General features: G+C 43.1%; 1 protein-coding gene across 1 annotated transcript in view; it reads left to right on the top strand.

The window, feature by feature from the left end:
* Positions 1 to 20,154, top strand: part of LOC111981931 (roundabout homolog 2-like) — a 178,929-nt gene extending 158,775 nt beyond the window's left edge. The window contains exons 18-27 of the mRNA XM_070449476.1: positions 3,353 to 3,379; positions 3,564 to 3,603; positions 7,613 to 7,740; positions 9,715 to 9,987; positions 11,268 to 11,424; positions 12,380 to 12,637; positions 13,768 to 13,964; positions 15,258 to 15,416; positions 17,576 to 17,836; positions 17,965 to 20,154. Of these exons, the coding sequence (XP_070305577.1) occupies positions 3,353 to 3,379; positions 3,564 to 3,603; positions 7,613 to 7,740; positions 9,715 to 9,987; positions 11,268 to 11,424; positions 12,380 to 12,637; positions 13,768 to 13,964; positions 15,258 to 15,416; positions 17,576 to 17,836; positions 17,965 to 17,966 (1,502 nt within the window). The 3' untranslated portion in view covers positions 17,967 to 20,154. The remainder of the gene's footprint in view (positions 1 to 3,352; positions 3,380 to 3,563; positions 3,604 to 7,612; positions 7,741 to 9,714; positions 9,988 to 11,267; positions 11,425 to 12,379; positions 12,638 to 13,767; positions 13,965 to 15,257; positions 15,417 to 17,575; positions 17,837 to 17,964) is intronic.
* The last annotated feature ends 412 nt before the right edge of the window (positions 20,155 to 20,566 follow it).

Here is a 20,566-nt window from a genome sequence, read left to right as displayed (position 1 = left end):
CTGTGATATTACTCAGGCCTGTGTCTGTAACAGTATATAGGTTTCTGTCTCTGTTGATATTACTCAGGCCTGTGTCTGTAACAGTATATAGGGTGTCTGATCTCGTTGATATTACTCAGGCCTGTGTCTGTAACAGTATATAGTGGTTCTGATCTCTGTTGATATTACTCAGGCCTGTGTCTGTAACAGTATATAGTGTGTCTGATCTTGTTGATATTACTCAGGCCTGTGTCTTAACAGTATATAGTTGTTGTCTGATCTCTGTTGATATTACTCAGGCCTGTGTCTGTAACAGTATATAGTGTGTCTGATCTCTGTTGATATTACTCAGGCCTGTGTCTGTAACAGTATATAGTGTGTCTGATCTCTGTTGATATTACTCAGGCCTGTGTCTGTTACAGTATATGTGGTTCTGATCTCTGTTGATATTACTCAGGCCTGTGTCTGTAACAGTATATAGTGTGTCTGATCTCTGTTGATATTACTCAGGCCTGTGTCTGTAACAGTATATAGTGGTTCTGATCTCTGTTGATATTACTCAGGCCTGTGTCTGTAACAGTATATAGTGTGTCTGATCTCTGTTGATATTACTCAGGCCTGTGTCTGTAACAGTATATAGTGTGTCTGATCTTGTTGATATTACTCAGGCCTGTGTCTGTAACAGTATATAGTGTGTCTGATCTTTGTTGATATTACTCAGGCCTGTGTCTGTAACAGTATATAGTGTCTTGATCTCTGTTTGATATTACTCAGGCCTGTGTCTGTAACAGTATATAGTGTGTCTGATCTTGTTGATATTACTCAGGCCTGTGTCTGTAACAGTATATAGTGGTTCTGATCTCTGTTGATATTACTCAGGCCTGTGTCTGTAACAGTATATAGTGTGTCTGATCTTGTTGATATTACTCAGGCCTGTGTCTGTAACAGTATATAGTGTGTCTGATCTCTTGTTGATATTACTCAGGCCTGTGTCTGTAACAGTATATAGTGTGTCTGATCTCTGTTGATATTACTCAGCCTGTGTCTGTAACAGTATATAGTGTGTCTGATCTCTGTTGATATTACTCAGGCCTGTGTCTGTAACAGTATATAGTGTGTCTGATCTCTGTTGATATTACTCAGGCCTGTGTCTGTAACAGTATATAGTGTGTCTGATCTCTGTTGATATTACTCAGGCCTGTGTCTGTAACAGTAATTAGTGTGTCTGATCTCTGTTGATATTACTCAGCCTGTGTCTGTAACAGTATATAGTGTGTCTGATCTCTGTTGATATTACTCAGGCCTGTGTCTGTAACAGTATATAGTGTGTCTGATCTCTGTTGATATTACTCAGGCCTGTGTCTGTAACAGTATATAGTGTGTCTGATCTCTGTTGATATTACTCAGGCCTGTGTCTGTAACAGTATATAGTGTGTCTGATCTCTGTTGATATTGCTCAGGCCTGTGTCTGTAACAGTATATAGTGTGTCTGATCTCTGTTGATATTACTCAGGCCTGTGTCTGTAACAGTATATAGTGTGTCTGATCTCTGTTGATATTACTCAGGCCTGTGTTCGTAACAGTATATAGTGTGTCTGATCTCTGTTGATATTACTCAGGCCTGTGTCTGTTACAATATATAGTGTGTCTGATCTCTGTTGATATTGCTAGGCCTGTGTCTGTAACAGTATATAGTGTGTCTGATCTCTGTTGATATTGCTCAGGCCTGTGTCTGTAACAGTATATAGTGTGTCTGATCTCTGTTGATATTACTCAGGCCTGTGTCTGTAACAGTATATAGTGTGTCTGATCTCTGTTGATATTACTCAGGCCTGTGTCTGTAACAGTATATAGTGTGTCTGATCTCTGTTGATATTACTCAGGCCTGTGTCTGTAACAGTATATAGTGTGTCTGATCTCTGTTGATATTACTCAGGCCTGTGTCTGTAACAGTGTATAGTGTGTGCTGATCTCTGTTGATATTACTCAGGCCTGTGTCTGTAACAGTATATAGTGTGTCTGATCTCTGTTGATATTACTCAGGCCTGTGTCTGTAACAGTATATAGTGTGTCTGATCTCTGTTGATATTGCTCAGCCTGTTTCTGTAACAGTATATAGTGTGTCTGATCTCTGTTGATATTACTCAGGCCTGTGTCTGTAACAGTATATAGTGTGTCTGATCTCTGTTTAATTACTCAGGCCTGTGTCTGTAACAGTATATAGTGTGTCTGATCTCTGTTGATATTGCTCAGGCCTGTGTCTGTAACAGTATATAGTGTGTCTGATCTCTGTTGATATTACTCAGGCCTGTGTCTGTAACAGTATATAGTGTGTCTGATCTCTGTTGATATTACTCAGGCCTGTGTCTGTAACAGTATATAGTGTGTCTGATCTCTGTTGATATTACTCAGGCCTGTGTCTGTAACAGTATATAGTGTGTCTGATCTCTGTTTGATATTCTCAGGCCTGTGTCTGTAACAGTATATAGTGTGTCTGATCTCTGTTGAAGATCAGACACACTATATACTGTTACAGACACAGGCCTGAGTAATATCAACAGAGATCAGAACCACTATGCAAACACAGTGTAGACCAGCTTTCCCAACTGCCTTTAGAGGATGTGTCTAGTGTGAGTAAGTGGAATCCCAAAGGTGAGAGACAGAGGTGTTTTGGCTCGATGGTATATCATTTAATGCAGAACAAAGGTAGAGATGTTCAGCTCAGACGGAAATAAGTCCTATTTGCTTTAATCCATTGTGCACCTATATGCATCGGCTATAAACACAATCCCATCAAAACTGCACATTAAAACTCAAATACACTCATTTCAAATAAGTAATTCACATTCCCTTTCATTATGGAACCGTGACCCATGTTCACACATTAGCCGTAAATGCATTTTCCAGATTTAGTTATGCTTATTTTTCGATTGGCCTTCTGGGGGATGGGTGGGTAGCATGTAGCTCTGGACTATTCTCATTATAATGTGTATTGCTATCACCATGCTTCAGTGGCTGGTGTGGAAACCATGTTGATTACCTAATTCAATAGTGATTTACTTTATTCACCATCGCTGCTCCTCTGATCCCACCTCTTCTCAGAGCAAATGTATCTTCAATATCCAGTTAATGTTTTTGTCTCCTTTTTCCTGCCTGCTCTGTATTTCTCATCCAGCCAACCTCCATACTCTAGTTATTCTTGTGTCACATTTTTCCTGATCAAAATGTGACTACCATCGTCAAAAGGATGGTGTTTGCATATTTTTTATGTCTGTGGTTGTGTTCATGTTTGTTTATGCTGATGTTACATCGACTGTGTCGAGTGTCGACAGGCTTTTAACACACACACACTCTCTGTCTTTTTGTTTTGCAGTTCAGTCCTTCACCTTTACCCGTGCAGGTATTGACCATTTGTCCTGTCTTGTCACCTAACTTTGGATATTGGRCTAGAATATATTTTGAGAATATATATGAGAAAAATATATAACAGCTTGAAACACATTCAATCTTAACAAAGAACTCTTCTGATTAAAATTCTTCCCTCTCTCTCTACTCCCTGCCATCTCTCTCTGGTTGGACCACAGTGACATTCCAACGAGACAGAGGCCTGATTGGAAATGGAAGGTGAGGACCACACCTCTAAAACCTTTCCATAATACAATCAAAATCCTTATTAAGTCACTCAACCCTCCCATCACTCAAACACATTGTCATGCCATGGGCTTTACAGTAACAAATAAACATTAGAAGTGATGGTACATCCCTTGTGGAACGACATAGATGTTAGTGTGATGATGGAACTTGATCAACCTTCATGGAGGGCACAAAGTCATTGGAATATGAATGAACTTCTTATATGTTCCAACGCTCCTCCACTTATTCATCCTGGTGCAACACGTGCGTTGATGTATCGATTGTGTGAGTCATCAATCACTCCCGTGAAATGATCAGAAACGATTAATGCATGCAGAGCAGGTTTTTTTATTGGCTCGTTCATCCTGTGCAGAGGTGCCGGTGGCAGCGTTTCCAGGGGGTGATGAATTTGCCTGTCGACAGACAGGCTTCCGCGAGGCTCACGGCACGCCTCCAGAATGCAAGCATATGTAACGATGTACAGTGATAATGACCCAGGAGAGAGGGGCCGGAGAGGGGACTCCCCAGTCCCACTGAACCCCAGGCAGGCTTGCAGGCAGACAGATCAAATCAAAGTTTATTGGTCGCATCCACAGTTTTGCAGATGTTATCGCAGGTGCAGTGAAATTAATATTAATGCTTACAGACACTGGCAGTATAAGAATGTAGATCACCCCTGTCTTCTAGAGCTAGTCTAGTGTGGTCTGTCTTACAGAGCAGAGAGATACCTAGCTCTGAATATCATTGGCTGAATATCATTGGGCACTGATTCAGTGAGAATATGAAGAGAGCTCCCACAGCAGCTAGGGATCAGGGTTGTCCTCTCTCTCTCTGCTGTCTTGTGTTTTTTCTATTTCCTCTCTATTTCTCTACTTTGTCACACCTGAGCAGACAGATCCAGTCCTGAGCTGAAACAAATATAGCAAAAAAATACACWAAAAATAAACTGTGTTGTGTTGCCTGTGTCCACAAGTGTGTGTTTGCGAGAGTAATCATACCCCTTGACTTTTTCCACATTTTGTTAGGTTACATACAGCCTTATTTTAAAATGTAAACAAATATGTTCCTCATCAATCTACACACAATACCCCATAATGACAAAGCAAAACCAAGTATTTTTTTTTTTTTAAATACAATTTATGAAAACAAAAAATTGAAATATCACATTTACATTAGTATTCAGACCCTTTACTTGGTTGAAGCATCTTTGGTAGCGATTWYAGCCTTGAGTCTTCTTGGGTATGACGCTACAAGCTTAGCACACCTATATTTGGGGAGTTTCTCCCATTCTTCTCTGCAGATCCTCTCAAGCTCTGTCAGGTTGAATGGGGAGCCTTGCTGCACAGCTATTTTCAGGTCTCTCCAGAGATGTTCGATCGGGTTCAAGTCCRGGCTCTGGCTGGGCCACTGAAGGACATTCAGAGACTTGTCCCGATCGATCTGGTGAAGGGTACCAAAACATTTCTGTAGCATTGAAGCTCCCCAAGAACACAGTGGCCTCCTTCAATCTTAAATGGAAGAACTTTGGAACCACCGAGACTCTTCCTAGAGCTGGCAGCCTGGAAAAACTGAGCAATCGGCCAAGACCACGCAGGAGTGGCTTTGGGAGAAATCTCTGCATTCAGAGACTTGTCCCGAAGCCACTCCTGCGTTGTCTTGGCTGTGTGCTTAGGGTTGTTGTCCTGTTGGAAGGTGAACCTTCACCCCAGTCGGAGGTCTTGAGCACTCTGGAGCAGGCTTTCATCAAGGGTCTCTCTGTACTTTGCTCCCTTCATCTTTTCCTCGATCCTGACTAGTCTCACAGTCCCTGCCGCTAAAAAACATSCCCACAGCCTGATGCTGCCACCACCATGCTTCACCGTAGGGATGTGCCAGATTTCCTCCAGATGTGACGCTTGGCATTCAGGTCAAATAGTTCAATCTTGGTTTCATCAGACCAGAGAATCTTGTTTCTCATGGTCAGAGTCTTTAGGTGCCTTTTGACAAACTCCAAGCCTGGCTGTCATGTGCTTTTTACTGAGTAGTGGCTTCAGTCTGGCCACTTTACCATAATGGCCTGATTGGTGGAGTGCTGCAAGGATGGTTGTCCTTCTGGAAGTTTCTCCCATCTCCYCAGAGGAWCTCTAAAGCTCTGTCAGAGTGACCATTGGGTTCTTGGTCACCTCCCTGACCARGGCCCTTCTCCTCCAATTGCTCAGTTTGGCCGGGCGGCCAGCTCTAGTCTTGGTGGTTCCAAACTTCTTCCATTTAAGAATGATGGAGGCCACTGTGTTCCTGGGGACCTTCAGTGCTGCAGAAATGTTTTGGTACCCTTCCCCAGATCTGTGCCTCGACACAATCCTGTCTCGGAGCTCTACGGACAAGTCCTTTGACCTCATGGTTTGGTTTTTGCTCTGACATGCACGGTCAACTGGGACCTAATATAGACAGGTGTGTACCTTTCCAAATCCTGTCCAATCAATTGAATTTACCACAGGTGGACTCCAAAAAAGTTGTAGAAACATCTCAAGGATGATAATTTATCAAGCTCAATTTCGAGTCTCATAGCAAGGGGTCTGAATACTTATGTAAATAAGGTATTTCTGTTTAAAAAAAACAATACATTTGCAAAAAAATTGAAAAACCTGTTTTCAGTTTGTCATTATGGGGTATTGTGTTTAGATTGCTGAGGRTTTTTATTTATTTAATACATTTTTGAAAAAAGCTGTGACGTAACAAAATATGGAAAAAGTCAAGGGGTCTGAATACTTTMCGAATTCACTGTATTTGTCTATGTGTGTGCGTGTGTGTGTGCACGCACGCACGCACRCATGTGTGTGTGTATTATTCAATGTGTGTGTGTCTGTGTAAATTTGTGTGAACACGCCTGTGTGATTTTTATGGAAATTACTCCCATACTTGTTTAAACACCTTTAAAGCCATCACAAGTCAGATGTGTACAATTCCCTGAGCACTTGGCAGGCTTGGCTCACAGGGAAATGCATTTGTGGACTACTGCATTAATTAACCAAATGCAAACAAAGGCATGTGAGGCATGTGACTGAAGCCTCTCTTTAAACCAACAGCTAGATAAGGTAATAGGGTAAAACACGGATATAAAATTGTGAAAAATATAGATACARTATCTTAATTTGATCACTCTGTTGTTGCTGAGAATTTTCTTGAGCCGCAGGAAATGCAGMTGAGCTTCGTGAGTTACAKAAATTCACTGAAAACCCACACAAACACATTATATTAACAGTATTCCACGTTTCATGTAGCCTCATTTTGACCAGCTAACCACCGACCATGGCATCCTAACCACTCATCAAGCGACACTAAAGGTTCAAATCCTGTTGCTGCAGGATTATTTTGCTGTGACAATACAGGTCAAATTAAGATCCTATATATGTTCCTTATTCAACTCTTAGTAACAAAATACAAGTATTTCTGTATTTATTTCAGACAATGGAGTGAAATTGCCAATTTCCTGTGCAATATGGGAGGGGTGGTTTCACCAAACCATCCTATGAGTGTTGCCGTGTGTGTTGCTATGGAGACACTACCCAACTTCCCCGGGCTGGCAGACTAACCGCCAGAAGGCCCTCCATGATTCTACATTTAAAATGGAAATTTCTGTAGTGCTGGGCTCTAAAACTGATTTAATGTCTGTGCATTTAGTCCTGGTCCGTTTCTCCAGGGGGTGTTAGGGGCGCTAAAGCCCAGCACTGATTTGTGGACTTGTCAGTTTTTTATGTCTCTCTGTTTGCTTGTTTATTGTTGCCTCTGCTCCAGGCTGCTCCAGAGGAGCAGATATSCTGAATGAGGTTCCACAGCAATTTGTTGTTGAAGCAGTCGGTATTACAACATGTGAGAAAATGAATAATATTGCTGGGATTCAGACAGCACCAGAGGTTTGTCTAATAACAATCTCACATTCCCTCCCCTCTTTCCCATTCTCTCTATGTATCCCTTCTTTCTCCCTCCCTCCCTCTCCTCTCTATATCTTTCTAAAAAACAGTCATCCTGGTCTGCTGAAAGCCGGTGACCCAGGATTCCCCTGGTTGGCTGACTCCTGGCCCTCCACCAACCTGCCAGCAAATGGGGGCTTGGGAGGTACCAAGGAACRAGGAAACTTTGGCAGAGGAGGTAAGAACACAGAGGTATCACCCCTGGTCAAACAGAACCAAACCCAGGGAACTAGAGAATGGAGGTTGAGGGAGGGCTGACCCAGACCCTCCCAGCTGACCACGGTGTCACTCTATGCCACGGCCACACCATGGCCCCACAGTGAGGCCAGAGGTCAAAGGTCATGTGCCCAGAGTGAGAGGATGTTAATACATGTATGAGCGGCATGCATTATTCAGTGTGGAGGGTATACTTCAGCAGGCACACTGACAGGCTGACACACACACTTTGGACTTTCAGTCTCTCTGGATCACGTTAACTCTCTCATCACTATTGGCTTAAAATAACTGACAAGAACTTGAGAGTGTGTATGTGTTTCTTCTGTCTGTCCATGATTGATTTAATACACTTTCATACTAGCTGTAGTAATAATAATAATAATAGTAATAATTAAACCTGCAAGCAGCATTGCCAGGGTTCAAGCTAGGTCAATCAATCAAATGTAGTTATAAAGCCCTTTTTACATCAGCAGATGTCACAAAGTGCTTAAACAGAAACYCAGCTTAAAACCCAAAGAGTAAGCATTGCAGATCTAGAAGCAAGGTGGCTAGGTAAAACTCCCTAGAAAAGCAGGAACCTATGAAGAAACCTAGAGAGGTGCCAGGCTCTGAGGGGTGGCCAGTYCTCTTCTGGCGGTGACCGGTGGAGATTACAAGAGTACATTACCATTAAGGCCAGATCGTTCTTCAAGTTGTTCAAACGTTCGTAGATGACCAACAGGGTCAAATAATAATCTCAGTGGTTATAGAGGGTGCAACAGGTCAGCACCTCAGGAGTAAATGTCAGTTGGCTTTTCATAGTGGAGAATTCAGAGGTCAAGACAGCAGGTGCGGTAGAGCGAGAGACAGAGAGCGAGAGGGACATACTGTTATTCATTGTTGATAAATGTTGAAGTGAGTTGAAAAGTTGTTATAAGAGGGCAAAAGTGTTAGTAGTACCTGAAGAGGTGCATCGGGAGTATTGATAGKGTTTCACAATGAAACGTTTTACACACATACATAAATCCACAGTCAAACACACACAGATTAAGAGATATAAACATGTTCCTGCTATAGCTGGTAGGTAGCCTAGTGGTWARAACGTTGGGCCAGTAACCGAAAGGTTGCTATATCAAATCCCCGAGCTGACAAGTAAAAATCTGTCGTTCTGCCCCTGAACAAGGCAGTTAACCCACTGTTCCCCGSTAGGCYGTCATTGTAATTAAGAATTTGCTCTTAACTGAGTTGCCTAGTTAAATAAAAATAGCTTGACTGTGTTGTTCTGAATGTGCTGACACAGGTTGAGTCTTTGGAACATGTGTACCAAGTTTTATTACAATAGGAATATCTGTGACTGATTTATGTGCCAGACCACGCACAATTAAATGCTTATTGGTCAGTAACGGCCATGTTGTTTTAAGTACTTGTCTGGAAAATATTGCTTTGTTAGAACTTTATCCATAAGCAGAATAATAATAACCAACGGCAGCAAATTCAATAGGTTTTCACCAGCTTCGTTAGCTTGATCTCCTAATAATAGATGTGGGCTTGTGGTGGTGAGTGTTTATGTCTGTGTACKTGTGTGTGTGACTGTTTGAGAAGGAGAGATGCTATGTGTGTATTGSTGCCATTTTCCTGTAGCTCATTTAACTCCCACCAGGCTGATGAGAGGCCTGGGGCTCCTGTGGGTAAAGCTGAAGGTCAGCCTTGTGTGACAGGCCCTTTCCCTGTGTCACAGTGTAGGGCCCCTACAAGGCATTGCATGACAACATGATAATTATTCTGCTAGCTAATCACTTTGATTCATCTCAGTTCATTTGATATCAGTTTAACTAATCCAGGGAGCCTAACACTGGAGCAGYAGGGAGTGATAATGTGTTACACACTGACCTTAAAGATTGGTAACTTTATCTCTCCATGAATCTCTGTCTGTTCCCTGCTGTCTCGCTCATCTCAGACGTGCTGCCYTCTGGAGCGGGTGAAAAGACAGGTACCATGCTGTCTGATGGTGCCATATAYAGCAGTATAGACTTCACAGGCAAGGCGGGCTACAGCAGCCCAGCACGGGGCAGCCAGGCCACGCCCTATGCCACCACTCAGATCCTGCATTCCAACAGCTTCCATGAGCTGGCTGTGGACAGACCAGACCCTCGCTGGAAGGCTTCCCTTCGAGCCCAGCAGGAAATAACCAACCTGGGATACTCACTGACCGACGGACGCCCCTGCAACGGTACGCCACAGCAACACTGAGGAARCACAGGGAGGGGATGGGCAGGGTAGGGCTGTGTGGTTTTCAATGTGTGAATGTGTGTGTGCCCCGAAGGAGTGTGCTCTAAAGCATAGCATCAGATCTTGTTAGGTTGTAGCATCGGCTGGATGGTCMGTCACAGAGTGAAGCTTAGCATTCATTAGATGCCTTTTTGGAATAACAATAGGACTAGTAGAGGAGGAGTAGAGAAAGAGAGAWAAAGAAAGAACATTMGAGTCTAGAAACAATAAAAGAAGAGATTATTTTCAGTAGATTGATTGGAAAAGAGCAGAATGTTTAGTTGACATGTTAGCAGACGGTCTTATCCAGAGCGACTTACAGTACAGGAGCAATTCGGGTTAAGTGCCTTGCTCAAGGGCACATTGACAGATTTTAGCCACTAGGCTACCTGCCACCTTGGAGAGAGAGAGAGAGAGAGAGACACACACTGCGTAAAAATAAATTAAAGAGAGCGAGAGAAAGAGGGAGCGAGAGGGGGGCAGCAGAGAGAGGGGAATGTTATATTTACATTTTCATTGAAAATGGACCCTGAGGATATTGTTGTTAATCGCTCCTCTCTCCTCATGTCGATTTTTACTCCTCAGCCTCAGGAGTTTTTCTACCCTAGAAATGTCAGAGAATTAAGGCACATTTCTTTSGATTAATTTGATTAGCAGAGGCAGGAATTCCTTTGTGTTTTGACCCGTGGATATACAATTACCTTGGCTGTGCGGAGCGGAGGCGTATTGTTGAGAGGGTCTCAGGCTGTCTGTCTGTTGGTCGGACGTCCATTCTCTTATGTGCTCTGGGCTGTATGCTCAGCTGAATGCTGSTTACCTGAGAGAGATAAGGAACAGAGAGGAAGAGGAAGAGAGAGAACAGACGGAGGGAGGAAGCCAGCCTGCAGCCCCGGGCCCCAGGTCTCTACGCCTCTTTAAGAAATGTCAACATAGAGGAAAAGTCTTAGTGCTCCGTCAGCACACTGAGAGGAGAGAAATAATGAGAGCCAGGTGGGGGAGAAAGAGAGGGAGAAAGCCCAGGTGATGWTAAAATAGCTTTCCAAGCAGCAGTGTGTGTGTATGTGTGTGTGTTTGAACCCAATGGGGAATAGTATCAGCTCATTAAAACCCACAGCTTGAGGGCTATAGGGATATCTCCGTATTGTGAGCCAGAGACCAGGCTGATAAGATAAACTATCAATCTCTGACTTCCCTTCCCTTTCTCTATCTGTCTTTTTTTCTCTCTCTCTCTTTCCTCCTCAGGTGGAAAGGGCGGCAAGAAAAAGAAGTCAAAGGGTGGGACAAAGACCTCCAAATCCAATGGGTCCTGTTGGGTCAACATGCCCCTGCCTCCCCCACCCATGCACCCTCTGCCAGGCACCGAGGTGGACCACTACCCCCCAGAGAACCATGGAGGAGGGTAAGATAATATTCTCTCTGTCTGGACACACGTCTATACATACACCTATACACATCATATCATGATGCTACACAGGAAGTGAAATAATGACAAGGAACACATGCAGCCTCTCTTGTCTATAAGGGATCTGAGGTATGTCTGTGAACCACTGAGAGGAAAGCAAACCCTCTCCTAATTGGCTGTAACCAGCGTGGCTCTCTCTCTCTCCTTGAACTCTCCTAGTATCTCTTGTGTGTGTGTGTGTGTGTGTGGTGTGTGTGTGTGTGTGTGTGTGGGTGTGTGTGTGTGTGGTGTGTGTGTGGTGTGTGTGTGTGTGTGTGTGTGGTTGTGTGTGTGTGTGTGGGTGTGTGTGTGTGTGTGTGTGTGTGTGTTGTGTGTGTACTTCAAGGAGAGCGCTAAGCACAGACGAGCAGGAGGTTGCTACATGGAGTAGTAAGCTCCCTCTGCCGGTGCCTGTACTAGTCATACTGAGGAAACCTTCATTACTCTGCTTGGTATTACATGAAAAATACACTGTTTTTTGTCACAGGCATTTTTTGAAAGGATGGCAGTGGGAAAACCTTGGGGTGTGCACACATATCTTGCAGCCCGTTTCAGACAGCTTTGGCTGGTTTAACCACCACTTATGACAAAACAGCATGTGGTTAGATCTTGTAATTTGATCTCACCATCCCATCCCTGCCAGTGGATTTGTAATTACAAACAGCAGCAAATGTGTGTAATTCCCTCTCTCCCTCTGCTGAGAGATAGAACATCAGATAACAATGTTTTTAATGGTCTGGCAAAATACAAACCAGTAGAATTTTTTTTTATTTGTCTGTGAGCTAAGCGTACAACACTGAGAGCAGGTCACTGTGCACTATCAATAACAATTAGAATTCTAAACACCTTAAACACACACATCCACAGAGAAGTGCAGGATTTAAAATTACTCACATTTTAGTTCATGTTGCAGGTATGACAGCGACAGCTGGGCCCCSCCCCTTCCTGTTCAGACGTACCTCCACCAGGGATTGGAAAGCGATCTAGAGGAGGAGCGAGTGCCCACCCCGCCCCTCAGGGGAGTGGCTTCCTCCCCAGCAGCAGCTCCCTACAGCCAACCGTCATCCTCCTCCCTTAGCTCCACCCACCACGAGGAGATGCAGTCCATGCTGCAGGCCCACCTGGATGAGCTGACCAGAGCCTACCAGTACCAAGTGGCCAAACAGACGTGGTGAGCAGGAGAGAATTTACTGTGGATCTGTCAATGTCTTTATTAAAAAAATATATTATACCTCTTTACTTTCTACGTAGTCTTTTCTCAAGTCTGAGTCTGGTGAGAGAGACTGCTTTCCATGTAGTCTCTTCTCAAATCTGAGTTTGGCGAGAGAGACTACTTTCTTTCTAGTCTCTTCTCAAGTCTGAGTCTGGCGAGAGAGACTACTTTCTATGTATCCGTAGATCATGATATGATACAACAATTGTCTTTGCTACATGTTTTCAGTGTGTTATGTATCCACTTTCCACTATGAAAAGAACACAAAGTACTGKACTTTGTGTTCTTTTGAATTGCCACAGGTACTTGTTAGACTAAATTGCCTATGATATTTCAATCATGAGACATTTGCCCTGCAATTTCTGATTTGTGCTGTGGATGAATGAGGTGTCATTCTCTCCAATTGATCTGGATGCTTTTGTATATCAATAGCCAGTTTTTTTTGAGTGTTTCATATCAGTGTGGTATTTAGGTATGTCATCCTATCCCCTGGTTTCATGTTTCGTGCAAAAGATAAAAACAGCCCTTCATTGATTACACCTCATTGGGAAACTTGTTATGTCAGTAGGAAAACGCGTTGAGGTGGTAATGATGGGGTTTGGCCTAGCGTGCTGCTCTGACAACAGGAACAAGAACTGCTAATTACATGGGTGTCTCATCCATAGTGGGGCTAGGCGTGGGGCKAGGCGTGGGGCGAGGCGTGGGGCGAGGCGTGGGGCGAGGCGTGGGGCGAGGCTTCAGAGGGGACAGCTGTGGGGGAGATAACAGACATGTTACTGACAGCCCTGCCTAGCCTGCCATTCTTCTCCCTTCACCCAGACAATTACCAGTTCATTGTGTTAGTGCGAGCACGAGCACCGCAGAATTAGCCAAAGTAATCGCCGCTCGCCGCACATGGAAAATAATTAATTCAATCTCCCACACAGGCACTCACTCAAACATGCTGAACGGGGCTCTAGTACTGCACTCTGGTATTTGGTTGTTCGTGGATTTGTGTTTTGGCCTTTACTTCCTGTTTGTTAGTGTCTTTCTCTACCTCTCTGTGTCCAGCCTCAGCGCCATAACATGTTCCCTCATGTTCTATACAGGCATATGAAGGGCAGCCAACACCCACCTATGGCCCCTGTCCCTCCGATGGGGTACGTGTCTAGCACGCTTGGGTCTGACCTGGGAAACAACATCCCGTGTGAGGAAGAGGAGGAGGATGAAGCCTACGGAGTGTCACATCAGCTCTGTGGCTTTGACTACACGGCCAGATGCAGCATGGACAACCATGAGGGCTCAGGTGAGACACACACACACACACACACACACACACACACACAAATACATACACTCAGATCATGCCCCACATTTCTTCACAGTGCAGACAGGTGCACACGTCTTTACATCGAGCAGGATGACAAAGATTTGGGAGCAGTGAGAAAAATTGGCAATAGCAATATGGTTTTATTCAGTCACCACTTACGGAGACTAAATGCCTTGCTCATTGTGCAGTTTCGACTGACAGTTTTATTATTTCCAATTTTCTCAACCGTATCGTGTCATACTCAGAACCAATTGTCTGATTGTTTCATATTGTGATATTCAGACTCATTAATTTGAACAAGGAATTGAATGAAAGAGAAAGATGTATTATAGTCTGGTGTGGACACATGAGTGAAATCCATCTCCATTAAATAAAGAAACGTTAAACTGGCTAGTTATTTGATTTCAGATGGAAGCAATCATTTCTCCACAATATCTAATTTMGTTTTTTTTGTTCAATCACTCAAAGCCATTTCAAGTTTATGACCATATTGTCTAAACACTTAGTCTTTTAGCCTCTCTAAAGCGAATGACTCGGAAGAGTGTCTAACATCAAAAGCTATGAGGAGAGTGAGAGCACAAGGTGTGGGGACAGATCCAGAGGTCAAAAGTGTGATGTGTTTTTGTAGACCACTAGTCTGTGTTGTGGGGGAGAGTGAGACCATGGTTCAGTCCTAGTCAGGGAGATCATGGAACGTATGGCGTGCTGGCTGAGACACGGGAAACTGTGCTAATATACTGTGGTGTGTCTGTGATAAAGTAGGTGATGTGCAGTAATCTGCTGTGTTGCCTCTATGGGGAGAATGCTATGCTAGATCAGCTTATCTCTACAATGGTCTCTCCGTTGTCTCCTCTCCCGCAAAGACCAGGCCAACACACACACACACACACACACACACAGAAAGTCCAATGCACTTAGGATGGGAGCCAGGAATTATAACCGCATCGTATCCTTTACCTTGAATTGTCAAGATGTGAACGTTTACCCATACTACCCGCACAAACAGTCTTATCTAGGAAGGTTTCTTGCACTGATTTGTACCCCCTCTATCTTCCTCTCCTCAGTTAATTTGATTTACAACATGTATTTTTTCATACTTGAGTTCATTTTAGTACTACACTGAATAATTTCTAGCATATAGTTTAGCAGTGCAAAGCTATGATAATGAGTCATTTCTTGCTAATCTAAACTGATTAACTATGTTGTGCGTCTCCCTAATTCTCTGTCCCTGTGTCCCTGTCCTTTCTCCATCGCCCCCTGGAGGTAAAGGTTACTCCCAGCGGGGTCGACCAGTCAGCTCAGGCTCCACAGAGAGCAGTGCTCTGGGTACACAGAGCCTCGGTCACCAGAGGGCCACACACACTGGACGCAAACCCCAGGCAGAAACTGTTGGGACACTGCCCCGCCGGAGAGACTCCCCCACAGATGGTAAGACATGGGGTGAGGGGGCAGAGAGGACAGACAGAGAGARAGATGGGGAAGGTGGATGGGATCTCTCTTTGTTGAATGTGGTTTATAGCGAACTACATTGAGTGTACAAAACATTAAGAAAACCTTCTTAATATTGAGTTGCACAACCTCATTTTCTTTCAGAACAGACTCAATTTGTCGGGGCATGGACACTACAAGGTGTCGAAAGCGTTCAACAAGGATGCTGGCACATGTTGACTCCAATGCTTCCCACAGTTGTGTCAAGTTGACTGGATGTTCTTGGGGTGGTGGAACATTCTTGATACACACGGGAAACTGTTGAGCATGAAAAACCCAGCAGTGTTGCGGTTCTTGACGCAAACCGGTGCACCTGGAACCTACTACCATACCCTGTTCAAAGGCACTTAAATATTTTGTCTTGACCATTCACCCTCTAAATGGCACACATACACAATCCTTGTCTCAATTGTCTCAAGGCTTAAAAATCCTTCTTTAAAACTTATTATGGCTGCAGGGGCAGTATTGAGTAGCTTGGATGAAAAGGTGCCCATTGTAAACGGCCAGCTCCTCAGTCTCAGTTGCTAATATATGCATATTATTATTAGTATTGGATAGAAAACACTCTAAAGTTTCTAAAACTGTTTGAATTATGTCTGTGAGATTAACAGAACTCATATGGCAGGCAAAAACCTGAGAAGTTCCACTTCCTGTTTGGATTTTTTTCTGGGGGTGCCATATTTTCAACCAAGCTCTCATTGAAAATACAGAGAGATATGSATGGGTTTTCACTTCCTACGGCTTCCACTAGATGTCAACAGTCAATATTACTAAGCCTGATGACTCTAATGTGAAGGGGGGTTGAAGGAGACAGAAATTAGTAATCACTGCCATGAGGTGCCCACGCATTGAACTGGCGCGTTCACGTGAGAGTGAGCTCCGTTCCATCTCTCAATTGAAGCCGATGTAATTCTCCGGTTGGAACGTTATTCAAGATGTATGTTAACAACATTCTAAAGATTGATTCAGTACATCGTTTGACATGTTTCTACTGACTGTAACGGAACGTTTGGACATTTCGTCACGTTATAGTGGTCGCGCTTTGAGACTTTGGTTAGGGCGTTTGGTAAACAATTCGAAAGTAGCTAATTTGACATAAATAACGGACATTAACGAACAAATCAAGCATTTATTGTGGACCTGGGATTCCTAGGACTGCATTCTGATGAATTCATCAAAGGTAAGGAAACATTTATCATGTATTTTCTGGTTTCTGTTGAGTCCAACATGGTGGCTAATTTGGCTAATCATCTGAGCTCCGTCTCAGATTATTGCATGGTTTATATTTCCGTAAAGTTTTTTGAAATCTGACACAGCGGTTGCATTAAGGAGAGGTATATCTATAATTCTATGTGTATTACTTGTATTATAATTTATATTTATGTTGAGTATTTCGTTTGAAACGATGTGGCTATGCAAAGTCACTTGAGTTTTTGCAACTAGTGAATCTAACGCTCAATGTAAACTCAGATTTTTTTATATAAATATGAACTAATCAAACAAAACATGCATGTATTGTGTAACATGAAGTCCTATGAGTGTCATCTGATGAAAATAATCGAAGGTTAGTGATTAATTTTATCTCTATTCTGGTTTTTGTGAAAGCTATCTTTAGCTGGAAAAAATGGCTGTGGTTATTGTGGTTTTGTGGTGACCTAACATAATCGTTTGTAGTGCTTTCGCTGAAAAGCCTATTTGAAATCGGACACTTTGGTGGGATTAACAACAAGATTACCTTTAAAATKATATAAGACACATGAATGTCTGAGGAATTTTAATTATGAGATTTCTGTTTTTTGAATTTGGCGCCCTGCACTTCGACTGGCTGTTGTCATATCGATCCCGTTAACGGGACTGCAGCCATAAAAGGCTGTCTCCTSCCCTTCATCTACACTGATTGAAGTGGATTTATTAAGTGACATCAATAAGGGTTCATAGTTTTCACCTGGTCAATCTATGTTATAGAATGTTTTGTCCACTCAGTGTATATAGCCATGCTGATCTCTGTGACATGTTCAACCGATTACAAAGGCCGCTGTGTATAACCCATCTTGGGAGCAGTATTAACCAGTGCCTTATGTCCTCCTCTCCCTCCTCAGTGGCCTCTCCTACCCCTGAGCCTGTCCACAGTGTGGGGGCAAGGCTGCACGGGTCATGGGCGTCTGGGGGCTCGGATCCCCCAGAGGAGTGTATGGTCTCAACGCTGGAGCGGCAGCATATGGCCTCCTGGAGCGGCAGATCCTCTAACATGGCCACTCTGGGCAGGACACGCCACAGGGCTGCGGCTGGGGCGGGCACAGACCTTCCACACAACATCCACCCGCCTCCCAACAGCACCGAGCATAGCTATGGAGAACGATGTATGTATTCAGGCTCTCCGTAGTCACACAATGGTATTGTTTCTGGTTGGTGTGAAGCAATTTTCTGTTSGTTATATGTGATATACTGTATTCACACTTTTGTCTGTCTGTGTGTCTTCATCTCTCAGAGTCTTTGTGAGTCGGACCCTCCAGTGCTGCCTGTCCCAGGACACCTTGTCTATAAGTGCAATGAGATTTCCCCTCTGCGAATGCTACAGGATGGAATATAAAGAGAAGGCTGGAAGATGRAAGAGAGAGAAAGAGGGAGCCAGAGAGAAACGCAGAGCTGTAAATGTGATGTACAGACACACAGACACACATCTCAGTGTTCTTTTTACAGTGTTACTTTCATCCCTCCTTCCAAAAGAATATACTGTATATCACATGCCCCTCCTATTTCATGTCACATGATGTACAGAAACTCACTCCACATTAATGAAAAATAAAAATCCCTACAGTTAAGCTATTGACTCATGAAAGTGAAAGGACTTGCATTTCCTGTAAATAGGTTTTGTATTTTCAGTTTTTCAATTTTTTTCTTTGCTATGCAAGCCAAATTCTGACATTGAAGTTGTCTCGTTTACTTGTCATTTTACATTGTGAGTTGATGGACTGTGGTGCCACATTTGTTTTTCATAAATGCTCGAAATATTGCTTAATTTTGATGAAACTACTGTATTGTTGTTTACTTTGCACAGAGCGTTTTGTGATGATAAGCACAAAGTCATCAGCTGAGGCTCAGAGAAGAATGATGAAGAGGAGTGTCTATAATATACCTTACATTTAAGAAATATAATATTTGACACAGTAAATGCTTTTCAGAGACAGATGTATTGAGAGATATAAGAAACACAAAGAAATTCAGAAATGAAAAAGACGCCCACATGTTATGATGTTTTGTTTTTCAATCTGCAGTGGTCCGTGGGGATGATGTGGCAGATGTGCAATGTTGCCCATACACTATATGCCCATTACAGTGAGACAGCAGTACTTGGAACCTTCCAAATAATGACAGTTCAGAATAATCAATACATTTAAACCATCTATGTGTAACATTCAAAATGGAACTGTTMATGCAGAGGCAGAGGACAATAGCTAGTTGTTGATAGGGAGGTGTTGGGCCCACAGAGCACCACTCAGGTGTGGTCAGGTGTGGACAGCTGTGTGCACAGATGGACTCTGTCAGTGTTACCCATGGGGATAGAGTGATAACACAGTGAGACAGGTCTTAAAATGAAGAGATATTGGCCTTTAGAAATCTAGCTAATCCCAGACTGGGTTTCCAGAGCTCTGGGTGACTAGCAAGCATGATTAACAACAATATGCAATTAGATTATAATAATAGACCCATCATAGATGTGATGGCCGTCTGTTTTAATCCTACTGGTGCAGTATAATGTGGCCCCTTTATCACCCTGGTAACAGACTGGTAACAGATGAACGCTCATCAGGACACGTATGGTTACCTAGGCATAGTGAGCCCCTTGCCAAGTGAGGATATCCTTAACACTGTAACCAGTCACGGAGGGCAGCTGGTTGCTAGTTTTTGCCTACGAGATTCACAATGAAGTGTTTTGATTCCCTTCTTTGTATGGTTCTTTTCTGGTTGTTCTTTGTATTGGCTCCACCTGTAAAAACTCTACCTGCCAGAGTCCGGTCTGCCCTCAGGAATACACGTACAGTGTGGCCAATCCTATGATACAAATAAAATGTGTATGTGGAATCAACCATGAGTCTCTGTGCTATGCATTTGAGTTGATGGTCCAAGATATTCTCCTCATATGATAAATGTTAATGCTGATTTTCTTAATACTGATTTTCCCATTAGGACATTATGTGCAAACACTTATAAGCTCCACATTAGCATAATGCATACACTTTTARCAGGATCAGAGATTAGTTACATATGAATAAGAACAATACTCGGTCTCCCTCTCTCAAGCGTCTCCGTGTTAAATCGGTCTTAGTCAGAGCTAATGGGAAAATTAAATAATTATTACTCCATTTTTATGCATCCATCCCTTCACTCTCTTTTTTCCTACACCAGAACACATTTACTCACTGGAGGAAATGTCAGAGTTATCCATTTACCAAGAAAACATTGAACACAACTCTAGCATCGGCGATTTGGGGACTTCATGATACAACGAAAGATTACGACGATGATTCTCTCCTTTATTCCAGTTATTTTCCATCATCTTGATGGGATTTTGAAGATGCATGTGAATTCAGTGGTGATTACATTTCAGACATGTTTGTCGTTAGCAGTCTACATACTGTAGCTCATTTACTGCATTCAATAAATGCAATTKCATTGATTTATAGAGTTATGGTGGCTTTTCCTTGGGCATCCATGCCTTTCAACTCCATTTGTCATATCATATAATGTACACTCTACACCTAATGAATCACAACTGCTACATGAGATCACATTTCTACTACAACTATCCAAATCACTGTTGCATACTGCATTGGCTCCAGCCTCTGTCACATACGGTACATCTCTCATCTCTCTGGGCTAAGCCTGGCTGTTCCTACTGGCCAAACACAGAGGAACAGGACACAACTCTAATGACAGAAATGGAAGCTATAACGTATTCCACCCCGCATCCTTTCCTTAACATTTCTGTAATATTACCCTTCTTTACACCCATTGCAATAACGATTAACCATGTCAGCTTAGTCATCCATCATGTTTAACACCTTTCCTCTATTCAGTGTTGCCATTCC

Source organism: Salvelinus sp. IW2-2015, linkage group LG20 (assembly GCF_002910315.2).
Source record: "Salvelinus sp. IW2-2015 linkage group LG20, ASM291031v2, whole genome shotgun sequence".
Taxonomy (NCBI): Eukaryota; Metazoa; Chordata; class Actinopteri; order Salmoniformes; family Salmonidae; genus Salvelinus; species Salvelinus sp. IW2-2015.
This window is presented reverse-complemented; position numbering and strand designations above follow the sequence as displayed.